Genomic DNA, 12580 nt, shown 5'->3' with positions numbered 1-12580 from the left:
CTCTGTGTTCTGTGGCTGCTTTGTGTTCTGTGGGTCCTGCTCTGTGTTCTGTGGCCGTGCTCTACGTTATGTGGTTGTGCTCTGCGTTCTGTGGTCGTGCTCTGCATTATGTCGTGCTCTGTGTTCTGGGTCGTGCTCTATGTTGTTTGGTCTGCTCTGTGTTCTGTGTTCGTTCTCTGTGTTCTGTTGTCGTGCTCTGTGTTCTGTGGTCGTGCTTTGTGTTCTGTGGTCCCGCTCTGTGTTCTGTGGCCATGCTCTGCGTTATGTGGCTGTGCTCTGTGTTCTGTGGTCGTGCTCTGCGTTCTATGGTCGTGCTCTGTGTTCTGTGGTCCCACTCTGCGTTCTGTGGTCCCGCTCTGCGTTCTGTGGTTGTGCTCTGTGTTTTGTGGTCGTGTGTTTGTGCTCTGCGTTCTGTGTTTGTGGTCTGTGTTCTGTGGTTGTGCTCTGTGTTCTGTGGCCATGCTCTGTGTTCTGTGGTAGTTCTCTGTGTTCTGTGGTCATGCTCTGTGTTCTGTAGCCGTGCTCTGCGTTATGTGGCTGTGCTCTGTGTTCTGTGGTCGTGCTCTGCATTATGTGGTCGTGCTCTGTGTTCTGTGGTCGTGCTTTATGTTGTGTTGTCCTGCTCTGTGTTCTGTGTTCGTTCTCTGTGTTCTGTGGTCGTTCTCTGTGTTCTGTGGTCCCACTCTGTGTTCTGTGGTCGTGCTCTGCGTTCTATGGTCGTGCTCTGCGTTCTGTGATCCCACTCTGCGTTCTGTGGTCCCTCTCTGCGTTCTGTGGTCGTGCTCTATGTTCTGTGGTCGTGCTCTGTGTTCTGTGTTTGTGCTCTGCGTTCTGTGTTTGTGCTCTGTGTTCTGTGGTTGTTCTCTGTGTTCTGTGGTCCCGCTCTGTGTTGTGTGGTCCTGCTCTGTGGTCTGTGTTCGTGCTCTGTGTTCTGAGGTAGTGCTCTGTGTTCTGTGGTTCCACTCTGCGTTCTGTGGTCCCGCTCTGCATTCTGTGGTCGTTCTCTTCATTCTGTGGTCATGCTCTGTGTTCTGTGGTCGTGCTCTGTGTTCTGTGGTCGTGCGCTGTGTTCTGTGGTCGTGCTGTGCCTTTTGTGGTCATTCTCTGTGTTCTGTGGTCATGCTGTGCATTCTGTGATCGTGCTCTGCGTTCTGTGATCGTTCTCTGTGTTCTGTGGTCCCACTCTGTGTTCTGTGGTCCTGCTCTGTGTTCTCTGTTCCCGCTCTGTATTCTATGGTCATGCTCTGTGTTCTGTGGTCCCTCTCTGTGTTCTGTGGCCGTGCTCTGCGTAATGTGGTTGTGCTCTGCGTTCTGTGGTCGTGCTCTGCATTATGTGGTCGTGCTCTGTGTTCTGTTGTCATTCTCTGTGTTCTGTGGTCCCACTCTGTGTTCTCTGGTCGTGCTCTGTGTTCTATGGTCGTGCTCTGTTTTCTGTGGTCCCACTCTGTGTTCTGTGGTCCCGCTCTGTGTTCTGTGGTCGTGCTCTGTGTTCTGTGTTTGTTCTCTGCGTTCTGTGTTTGTGCTGTGTGTTCTGTGGTCGTTCTCTGTGTTCTGTGGTCCCGCTCTGTGTTGTGTGGTCCTGCTCTGTGTTCTGAGGTAGTGCTCTGCGTTCTGTGGTCATGCTCTGTGTTCTGTGGTCGTGCTCTGTGTTCTGTGGTCGTTCTCTGTGTTCTGTGGTCATGCTGTGTGTTCTGTGGTCATGCTCTGTGTTCTGTGGTCGCGCTCTGTGTTCTGTGGTCATTCTCTGTGTTCTGTGGTCGTTCTCTGCGTTCTGTGATCGTTCTCTGTGTTCTGTGGTCCCGCTCTGTGTTCTGTGGTCCTGCTCTGTGTTCTCTGTTCCCGCTCTGTATTCTATGGTCGTTCTCTGTGTTCTGTGGTTGCGCTCTGTGTTCTGTGGTCCCGCTCTGTGTTCTGTGGTTGTGTTCTGTGTTCTGTGGTCATGCTCTGCATTATGTGGCCGTGCTCTGTGTTCTGTGGTCGTGCTTTATGTTGTGTTGTCCTGCTCTGTGTTCTGTGTTCGTTCTCTGTGTTCTGTGGTTGTTCTCTGTGTTCTGTGATCGTTCTCTGTGTTCTGTGGTCCCGCTCTGTGTTCTGTGGTCCTGCTCTGTGTTCTCTGTTCCCGCTCTGTATTCTATGGTCGTTCTCTGTGTTCTGTGGTTGCGCTCTGTGTTCTGTGGTCCCGCTCTGTGTTCTGTGGTTGTGCTCTGTGTTCTGTGGTCATGCTGTGTGTTCTGTGGTCGTGCTCTGTGTTCTGTGGTCGTTTTCAGGCATTCTGTGGTCGTTCTCTGTGTTCTGTGGTCCCACTCTGTGTCGTGTGGTCCTGCTCTGTGTTCTCAGTTCCCCCTCTGCATTCTATGGTTGTGCTCTGTGTTCTGTGGTCGTGCTTTGTGTTCTGTGGTCCCGCTCTGTGTTCTGTGGCCGTGCTCTACGTTATGTGGTTGTGCTCTGCGTTCTGTGGTCGTGCTCTGCATTATGTGGTCGTGCTCTGTGTTCTGTGGTCGTGCTCTATGTTGTGTGGTCCTGCTCTGTGTTCTGTGTTCGTTCTCTGTGTTCTGTTGTCGTGCTCTGTGTTCTGTGGTCGTGCTTTGTGTTCTGTGGTCCCGCTCTGTGTTCTGTGGCCGTGCTCTGCGTTATGTGGCTGTGCTCTGTGTTCTGTGGTCGTGCTCTGCGTTCTATGGTCGTGCTCTGTGTTCTGTGGTCCCGCTCTGCGTTCTGTGGTCCCGCTCTGCGTTCTGTGGGCGTGCTCTGTGTTTTGTGGTCGTGTGTTTGTGCTCTGCGTTCTGTGTTTGTGGTCTGTGTTCTGTGGTTGTGCTCTGTGTTCTGTGGCCGTGCTCTGTGTTCTGTGGTAGTTCTCTGTGTTCTGTGGTCATGCTCTGCGTGCTCTTCTAGTTTGTGATCAATCTGATTTTCATGGTTTTTGTATGTTTATTTGTGTCATGTTCAGATTCACATAAGAAGGATTTTTGTATTTTTTAGAACAGTGGTTTTCAAACTGTGGGTGACCCCAGAGTTCTTCATGGGGGAGTGAGGGATAGTTACTAGGAACCAGTTCTTTTCAGTTATTGTTAAGAAATGATTCGATCCACCGATATCAATCGCCTTTTTCCTTTCCTTATCGGTCCTTCTGTCCTTTTTGGGGGTGTTTGTCTGGAAAATGATCATATCTCTACATTGATTACAGACCCTGCAGCGGCTCTGTAATCAACCACTTCTGTAACGTCTCAACTTTGAAGCTTGAAACAAAAAAGCTGTGCTCTGCGTTCTGTGGTGATTCTCTGTGTTCTGTGGTCGTTCTCTGTGTTCTGTCATCATGCTGTGTGTTCTGTGGTCGTGCTCTGTATTCTGTGGTGCCGCTCTGTGTTCTTTGGTCATTCTCTGTGTTCTGTGGTCGTGCTCTGTGTTTTGTGGTCGTGCTGTGCATTTTGTGGTCGCTCTCTGTGTTCGGTGGTCATGCTGTGTGTTTTGTGGTCGTGCTCTGTGTTCTGTGGTCGTTCTCTGCGTTCTGTGATCGTTCTCTGTGTTCTGTGGTCCCGCTCTGTGTTCTGTGGTCCTGCTCTGTGTTCTCTGTTCCCGCTCTGTATTCTATGGTCGTTCTCTGTGTTCTGTGGTTGCGCTCTGTGTTCTGTGGTCCCGCTCTGTGTTCTGTGGTTGTGCTCTGTGTTCTCTGTTCCCGCTCTGTATTCTATGGTCGTTCTCTGTGTTCTGTGGTTGCGCTCTGTGTTCTGTGGTCCCGCTCTGTGTTCTGTGGTTGTGTTCTGTGTTCTGTGGTCGTTCTCTGTGTTCTGTGGTCCCACTCTGTGTTCTGTGGTCGTGCTCTGCATTCTATGGTCGTGCTCTGCGTTCTGTGATCCCACTCTGCGTTCTGTGGTCCCTCTCTGCGTTCTGTGGTCGTGCTCTATGTTCTGTGGTCGTGCTCTGTGTTCTGTGTTTGTGCTCTGCGTTCTGTGTTTGTGCTCTGTGTTCTGTGGTTGTTCTCTGTGTTCTGTGGTCCCGCTCTGTGTTGTGTGGTCCTGCTCTGTGGTCTGTGTTCGTGCTCTGTGTTCTGAGGTAGTGCTCTGTGTTCTGTGGTTCCACTCTGCATTCTGTGGTCCCGCTCTGCATTCTGTGGTCGTTCTCTTCATTCTGTGGTCATGCTCTGTGTTCTGTGGTCGTGCTCTGTGTTCTGTGGTCGTGCGCTGTGTTCTGTGGTCGTGCTGTGCCTTTTGTGGTCATTCTCTGTGTTCTGTGGTCATGCTGTGCATTCTGTGATCGTGCTCTGCGTTCTGTGATCGTTCTCTGTGTTCTGTGGTCCCACTCTGTGTTCTGTGGTCCTGCTCTGTGTTCTCTGTTCCCGCTCTGTATTCTATGGTCATGCTCTGTGTTCTGTGGTCCCTCTCTGTGTTCTGTGGCCGTGCTCTGCGTAATGTGGTTGTGCTCTGCGTTCTGTGGTCGTGCTCTGCATTATGTGGTCGTGCTCTGTGTTCTGTTGTCATTCTCTGTGTTCTGTGGTCCCACTCTGTGTTCTCTGGTCGTGCTCTGTGTTCTATGGTCGTGCTCTGTGTTCTGTGGTCCCACTCTGTGTTCTGTGGTCCCGCTCTGTGTTCTGTGGTCGTGCTCTGTGTTCTGTGTTTGTGCTCTGCGTTCTGTGTTTGTGCTGTGTGTTCTGTGGTCGTTCTCTGTGTTCTGTGGTCCCGCTCTGTGTTGTGTGGTCCTGCTCTGTGTTCTGAGGTAGTGCTCTGCGTTCTGTGGTCATGCTCTGTGTTCTGTGGTCGTGCTCTGTGTTCTGTGGTCGTTCTCTGTGTTCTGTGGTCATGCTGTGTGTTCTGTGGTCATGCTCTGTGTTCTGTGGTCGCGCTCTGTGTTCTGTGGTCGTTCTCTGTGTTCTGTGGTCATGCTGTGTGTTCTGTGGTCATGCTGTGCATTCTGTGGTCGTGCTCTGTGTTCGGTGGTCATGCTGTGTGTTTTGTGGTTGTGCTCTGTGTTCTGTGGTCGTTCTCTGCGTTCTGTGGTCGTTCTCTGCGTTCTGTGATCGTTCTCTGTGTTCTGTGGTCCCGCTCTGTGTTCTGTGGTCCCGCTCTGTGTTCTGTGGTCCCGCTCTGTATTCTATGGTCGTTCTCTGTGTTCTGTGGTTGCGCTCTGTGTTCTGTGGTCCCGCTCTGTGTTCTGTGGTTGTGTTCTGTGTTCTGTGGTCATGCTCTGCATTATGTGGCCGTGCTCTGTGTTCTGTGGTCGTGCTTTATGTTGTGTTGTCCTGCTCTGTGTTCTGTGTTCTTTCTCTGTGTTCTGTGGTTGTTCTCTGTGTTCTGTGATCGTTCTCTGTGTTCTGTGGTCCCGCTCTGTGTTCTGTGGTCCTGCTCTGTGTTCTCTGTTCCCGCTCTGTATTCTATGGTTGTTCTCTGTGTTCTGTGGTTGCTCTCTGTGTTCTGTGGTCCCGCTCTGTGTTCTGTGGTTGTGCTCTGTGTTCTGTGGTCATGCTCTGCATTATGTGGTCGTGGTCTGTGTTCTGTGGTCGTGCTTTATGTTGTGTTGTTCTGTGGTCGTTCTCTGTGTTCTGTGGTCGTGCTCTATGTTCTGTGGTCGTGCTCTGTGTTCTGTGTTTGTGCTCTGCGTTCTGTGTTTGTGCTCTGTGTTCTGTGGTTGTTCTCTGTGTTCTGTGGTCCCGCTCTGTGTTGTGTGGTCCTGCTCTGTGGTCTGTGTTCGTGCTCTGTGTTCTGAGGTAGTGCTCTGTGTTCTGTGGTCCCACTCTGCGTTCTGTGGTCCCGCTCTGCATTCTGTGGTCGTTCTCTTCATTCTGTGGTCATGCTCTGTGTTCTGTGGTCGTGCTCTGTGTTCTGTGGTCGTGCGCTGTGTTCTGTGGTCGTGCTGTGCCTTTTGTGGTCATTCTCTGTGTTCTGTGGTCATGCTGTGCGTTCTGTGGTCGTGCTCTGCGTTCTGTGATCGTTCTCTGTGTTCTGTGGTCCTGCTCTGTGTTCTCTGTTCCCGCTCTGTATTCTATGGTCATGCTCTGTGTTCTGTGGTTGCGCTCTGTGTTCTGTGGTCCCTCTCTGTGTTCTGTGGCCGTGCTCTGCGTAATGTGGTTGTGCTCTGCGTTCTGTGGTCGTGCTCTGCATTATGTGGTCGTGCTCTGTGTTCTGTGGTCGTGCTCTATGTTGTGTTGTCCTGCTCTGTGTTCTGTGTTCGTTCTCTGTGTTCTGTTGTCATTCTCTGTGTTCTGTGGTCCCACTCTGTGTTCTCTGGTCGTGCTCTGTGTTCTATGGTCGTGCTCTGTGTTCTGTGGTCCCACTCTGTGTTCTGTGGTCGTTCTCTGTGTTCTGTGGTCCCGCTCTGTGTTGTGTGGTCCTGCTCTGTGTTCTGAGGTAGTGCTCTGCGTTCTGTGGTTATGCTCTGTGTTCTGTGGTCGTTCTCTGTGTTCTGTGGTTGTTCTCTGTGTTCTGTGGTCATGCTGTGTGTTCTGTGGTCGTCCTCTGTGTTCTGTGGTCACGCTCTGTGTTCTGTGGTTCCGCTCTGTGTTCTGTGGTCGTTCTCTGTGTTCTGTGGTCATGCTGTGTGTTCTGTGATTGTTCTCTGTGTTCTGTGGTCGTGCTCTGTGTTCTGTGGTTGTGCTGTGTGTTCTGTGGTCATTCTCTGTGTTCTGTGGTCGTGTTCTGTGTTCTGTGGTCGTACTCTATGTTCTGTGGTCGTACTCTATGTTCTGCATTTGTGCTCTGCATTCTGTGTTTCTGCTCTATGTTCTGAGGTAGTGCTCTGCGTTCTGTGGTCATGCTCTGTGTTCTGTGGTCGTGCTCTGTGTTCTGTGGTCGTTCTCTGTGTTCTGTGGTCATGCTGTGTGTTCTGTGGTCGTGCTCTGTGTTCTGTGGTCACGCTCTGTGTTCTGTGGTTCCGCTCTGTGTTCTGTGGTCGTGCTCTGTGTTCTGTGGTCGTTCTCTGTGTTCTGTGGTCATGCTGTGTGTTCTGTGATTGTTCTCTGTGTTCTGTGGTCGTGCTCTGTGTTCTGTGGTTGTACTCTATGTTCTGCATTTGTGCTCTGCATTCTGTGTTTCTGCTCTATGTTCTGAGGTAGTGCTCTGCATTCTGTGGTCATGCTCTGTGTTCTGTGGTTGTGCTCTGTGTTCTGTGGTCGTTCTCTGTGTTTTTTGTTTATGCTCTGTGTTCTGTGGTCGTTCTCTGTGTTCTGTGGTCCCGCTCTGTGTTGTGTGGTCCTGCTCTGTGTTCTGTGGTCGTGCTCTGTTGTCTGAGGTAGTGCTCTGTGTTCTGTGGTCATGCTCTGTGTTCTGTGGTCGTGCTCTGCGTGCTCTTCTTGTTTGTGATTGTATGTTTATTTGTGTCATATTCAGATTCACATCAAAAGGATTTTTGTATTTTTTAGAACAGTCATTTTCAAACTGTGGGGGGCCCCAGAGTTCTTCATGGGGGAGCGAGGGATAGTTACTATGAACCAGTTCTTTTCAGGTATTGTTAAGAAATGATTCGATCCACAGATATCAATAGCCTTTTTCCTTAACGATTCCCTTATCCGTCCTTCGGTCCTTTTTGGGGGTGTTTGTCGGGAAAATGATCATTTCTCTACATTGATTACAGACCCTGCAGCGGCTCTGTAATCAACCACTTCTGTAACGGCTCCACTTTGAAGCTTGAAACAACAAAGCTGTGCGCTGATCCGCTGCTTCGTTGGTTCTCTGCTTCGCTCCTTTTCAGAAGCTGCAAGTCCGCTTCTTAACGGCTCTCAAAGCCATTTGAAAATGACACTTTGACGCCTCTTTCTAACTGTAACAGAGACAATAAATTACAACAGAGTAAAATGTGTTTTTTCCTCCTAAAATGAGACATGCAGCCGGCTGAGTTCATCTCAGACGTACGGAGTGACATTCATGTCATTAATGTCTGAAAGGAAATGCTTTTGAGGAAAAACTACAGATTTTGTTTATTTCTATTTACACTCAACAAAAATATAAACGCAACACTTTTGGTTTTGCTCCCATTTTGTAAGAGATGAACTCAAAGATCTAAAACTTTTTCCACATACACAATATCACCATTTCCCTCAAATATTGTTCACAAACCAGTCTAAATCTGTGATAGTGAGCACTTCTCCTTTGCTGAGATAATCCATCCCACCTCACAGGTGTGCCATATCAAGATGCTGATTAGACACCATGATTAGTGCACAGGTGTGCCTTAGACTGCCCACAATAAAATGCCACTCTGAAAGGTGCAGTTTTATCACACAGCACGCCACAGATGTCGCAAGATTTGAGGGAGCGTGCAGTTGGCATGCTGACAGCAGGAATGTCAACCAGAGCTGTTGCTCGTGTATTGAATGTTCATTTCTCTACCATAAGCCGTCTCCAAAGGCGTTTCAGAGAATTTGGCAGTACATCCAACCAGCCTCACAACCGCAGACCACGTGTAACCACACCAGCCCAGGACCTCCACATCCAGCATGTTCACCTCCAAGATCGTCTGAGACCAGCCACTCAGACAGCTGCTGAAACTGTTGTGTGGGCCGCCAGAAGAGGAGGTACTGCTGGCCCACCACCAGAGGGCGCCCTGCCTGAAGTGCGGGCTTCAGGCATGAGAGTGCGCTGCCGCCTCACAGGAACAGCCGAGGTGACAGCTGTCACTCATCAACTATGACAGCTGTCACCGATCATCTGCACTTCACCCCGGATAAAAGCAGGATGACACCGCCACCACGTCGCTGAGATATCGTTCTTCTACGGAGGTAATACTCTCAGCCTGAATATTCCAATATTGATTCCAGTAGATACATTGTTGCAGCTGTCTCCCCGGAGGACCGGCGTGGGCCGGGACTGCTTCGCTCTGCTTTCCGCCAGATAAGTGTTTGAGACAGGAGCTGCACGAGTGTGTGATTTGAGGTGGAGGTGGAATTCCCACCGTTGTTGTTACGGGGTGTACACACACCCACACTTGACTGTCTTTGTTCTTCGCCAGCAGTACCAGATCCGACACGCGGAGATGGTGGCCACCTGGGGGACTCGGGACCTGGCGGCTCCAGTATCCTTCGGGTTTGGTGGCGGAGGAAATCGTGTGGTTCCGGTTCTTCTCTAGACGGACGTCTCCTATCGTCGAGCCTGCCCACGCGACACCTTTATTAATTGACTTTGCATTCATTCTATAATCTGCTGTGTGCGGTTGTGGCATTCACAACAGTAAAGTGTTCAAATTTAACTCCTTCTATTGTCCGTTCATTTACGCCCCCTGTTGTGGGTCCGTGTCACTACACTTTCCCAACAGAAACAATCGGTTTGCATAACCAAAGAATTTCTGCACAAACTGTCAGAAACCGTCTCAGGGAAGCTCATCTGCATGCTCGTCGTCCTCATCGGGGTCTCGACCTGACTCCAGTTCGTCGTCCTAACCGGCTTGAGCGGGCAAATGCTCACATTCGCTGGTGTTTGGCACGTTGGAGAGGTGTTCTCTTCACGGATGAATCCCAGTTCACACTGTCCAGGGCAGATGGCAGACAGTGTGTGTGGCGTCTTGTGGGTGAGCGGTTTTCTGATATCAATGTTGTGGATCGAGTGGCCCATGGTGGCGGTGGGGTTATGGTATGGGCAGGCGTCTGTTATGGACGAAGAACACAGGTGCATTTTATTGATGGCATTTTGAATGCACAGAGATACCGTGACGAGATCCTGAGGCCCATTGTTGTGCCATACATCCAAGAACATCACCTCATGTTGCAGCAGGATAATGCACGGCCCCATGTTGCAAGGATCTGTACACAATTCTTGGAAGCTGAAAATGTCCCAGTTCTTGCATGGCAGGCATACTCACCGGACATGTCACCCATTGAGCATGTTTGGGATGCTCTGAACCGGCGTATATGACAGCGTGTACCAGTTCCTGCCAATATCCAGCAACTTCGCACAGCCATTGAAGAGGAGTGGACCAACATTCCACAGGCCACAATTGACAACCTGATCAACTCTATGCAAAGGAGATGTGTTGCACTGCATGAGGCAAATGGTGGTCACACCAGATACTGACTGGTATCCCCCCCAATAAAACAAAACTGCACCTTTCTGAGTGACCTTTTATTGTGGGCAGTCTAAGGCACACCTGTGCACTAATCATGGTGTCTAATCAGCATCTTGATATGGCACACCTGTGAGGTAGGATGGATTATCTCAGCAAAGGAGAAGTGCTCACTATCACAGATTTAGACTGGTTTGTGAACAATATTTGAGGGAAATGGTGATATTGAGTATGTGGAAAAAGTTTTAGATCTTTGAGTTCATCTCATACAAAATGGGAGCAAAACCAAAAGTGTTGCGTTTATATTTTTGTTGAGTGGTCCAGAGTTTAAGGATCCAGTGAGCAATTTCATATTTATTTACTTTAAGACTCAGTAAAATGTTGTTGACATAGAAAACCTGTAAAGCCTACTTTTTGTACACAGAAAATTCACAAGAGGTATCGATAAGGGAATCGATAAGGAATGGGATCGATAAGCAGAATTGATAATGGCATCGATACAATCTTATCAGTACCCTTTCCCGTAAAGTTGAGTTAATATTATTTATGTTAAAATGTGTTAGTTTTGCCAAAGACATTTAAAAACAGACAGAGATGTTTAAAATATGACAAAAGGCTGTAAAATGTGGGGAAGAATCGAAAGTTCTTTAAAAATCCACAAATACTTTTAAAATGTGTTTAAGATGTGTAAAAGAATACAAAGAAACACATGAAGATATTGAAATTGTGTGTATGTGTGTTGGGGGGCAGCTATTCATTTGCTCTCTGGCGGGGGGGCGCTCACTCTCTCACACTTTGAAAACCCCTGTTTTATAATATTTTTTTTCTTTCTGATGTTATTGTTCCTGTCATGAAATAAGTTAAACATCTGCCAGTCAGCAGCTTTCACAGGTTTTGTAATGGATCTGTCCCTTATGATCACCACTAGTGGGCGATGTCATCTTGTATTTGTGCAAAGGAACTTGGTGTTTGTTCACGTGTGTGTGCTGCCCTGCTTTAGTGTCCGCCGCGGCGATCAAACACCAGACTGAAAGTAACGTGTTTCTTTTTTCATTTGTGACTCTTCACAGAGCCGATGGTCGGGCCATCGCAGATCAACGCCACGGCGCTGAGCGCCTTCGACATCCAGGTTTCATGGTCACCTGTGGACCAGATCAGCTCTGGTGGAATCATCAGAGGATACGAGGTGACGAGCTGCAGCGTCTCACATCTTCACACACGTAGAAACCATAAAACTGATCCAGACAGGATGGGGGTCAAAAACTGATGAAAAGAAGGGTTCGGCTCCTTTATCTGTCCTGTAGGGGGAGATCATGTTTCTCATTTGCTCACAGAGCCAAAGTTCCTTACTTCCTGTCAGTTCGATCAGCCTCCAGACACAGTTTCAGGATTTCACCTGTTTTCCGCACTGAGTCGTGTGAGACCTCACACATGGGTACAAACATGCTAATTTGAAGGACTTTCTGTGTCAGAAACTAAAAATGTCCAAAATCAAGTGTTGAGAAATGAAACAATGCATTTGAGCACACAGAGGAAATGAAGGCTTTTAATCTGACCTGTTGTCGTTGTTGTCGCAGCCGAGTGTGAAGCATCCGGGATGAAGATCAGCACCTCCAAATCCGAGGCCATGGTTCTCGACTGGAAAAGGTGCTTTGCCCTCTTCAGGTCGGTGGAGTGTCCTTGCCTCAAGTGGAGGAGTTTAAGTATCTCGGGGTCTTGTTCACGAGTGAGGGTCGGATGGAGCGTGAGATCGATAGACGGATCGGTGCAGCATCTGCAGTGATGCGGTCGCTGTATCGTATCATCGTGGTGAAGAGAGAGCTGAGTAGGGGGGCAAAGCTCTCGATTTACCGATCGATCTACGTTCCGATCCTCACCTATGGTCATGAGATTTGGCTCATGACCGAAAGAACGAGATTGTGAGTACAAGAGGCAGAGATGAGTTTCCTCCGCAGGGTGGCTGGGCGCTCCCTTAGAGATAGGGTGAGGAGCTCGGTCACTCGGGAGGAGCTCGGAGTCGAGCTGCTGCTCCTCCACGTCGAAAGCAGTCAGTTGAGGTGGCTTGGGCATCTTTTCCGGATGCCCCCTGGACGCCTCACTGGAGAGGTGTTCCGGGCACGTCCCATCGGGAGGAGGCCCCGGGGAAGACCCAGGACATGCTGGAGGGACTACATCTCTCGGCTGGCTTGGGAACGCCTTTGGGTTCCCCCGGAGGAGCTGGGGGAGGTGTGTGTGGATCGGGAGGTCTGGGTGGCTTTGCTTGAGCTGCTGCCCCCGCGACCTGACTCCGGATGAAGCGGAAGAAAATGGATGGATGGATGGAAGGATGCTGTCATTGTTTCTCTCAGAGATAAAAATCACAACTTCATGAAAACTTCCACATAAGACGTCTAGAAGGACTTTAATTCCTTATTGTGGAATTGCGTGTGAATAACCACAGTGTTTTTAAAGACGTCCCTCTGTGTGTTCCAGGTTTCTCAGCCACCAACAAGCAGAAAATAAATCATTTATTTTAAAAGCTGAAAGTCTTTTTTGTTCTTATTTTAATAGTCACAACGGTCCCAAAGGTTTACCACGACTATCCATCATATCTTCAGTATTC

The 12580-nt window shown here is 49.3% G+C and overlaps 1 protein-coding gene across 1 annotated transcript in view; it reads left to right on the top strand.

Annotated features, from left to right (window-relative positions):
- cntn2 (contactin 2) overlaps positions 1 to 12580 on the top strand; it is a 344973-nt gene that overhangs the window by 234447 nt on the left and 97946 nt on the right. The window contains 1 exon segment of the mRNA XM_034167507.1: positions 11049 to 11164. Coding sequence (XP_034023398.1) covers positions 11049 to 11164 — 116 coding nt within the window.

This window comes from Thalassophryne amazonica, chromosome 3 (genome assembly GCF_902500255.1).
Source record: "Thalassophryne amazonica chromosome 3, fThaAma1.1, whole genome shotgun sequence".
Lineage (NCBI taxonomy): Eukaryota > Metazoa > Chordata > Actinopteri > Batrachoidiformes > Batrachoididae > Thalassophryne > Thalassophryne amazonica.
The sequence above is the reverse complement of the archived record's forward strand: the minus strand, read 5'-3'. Positions and strand labels throughout refer to the sequence as shown.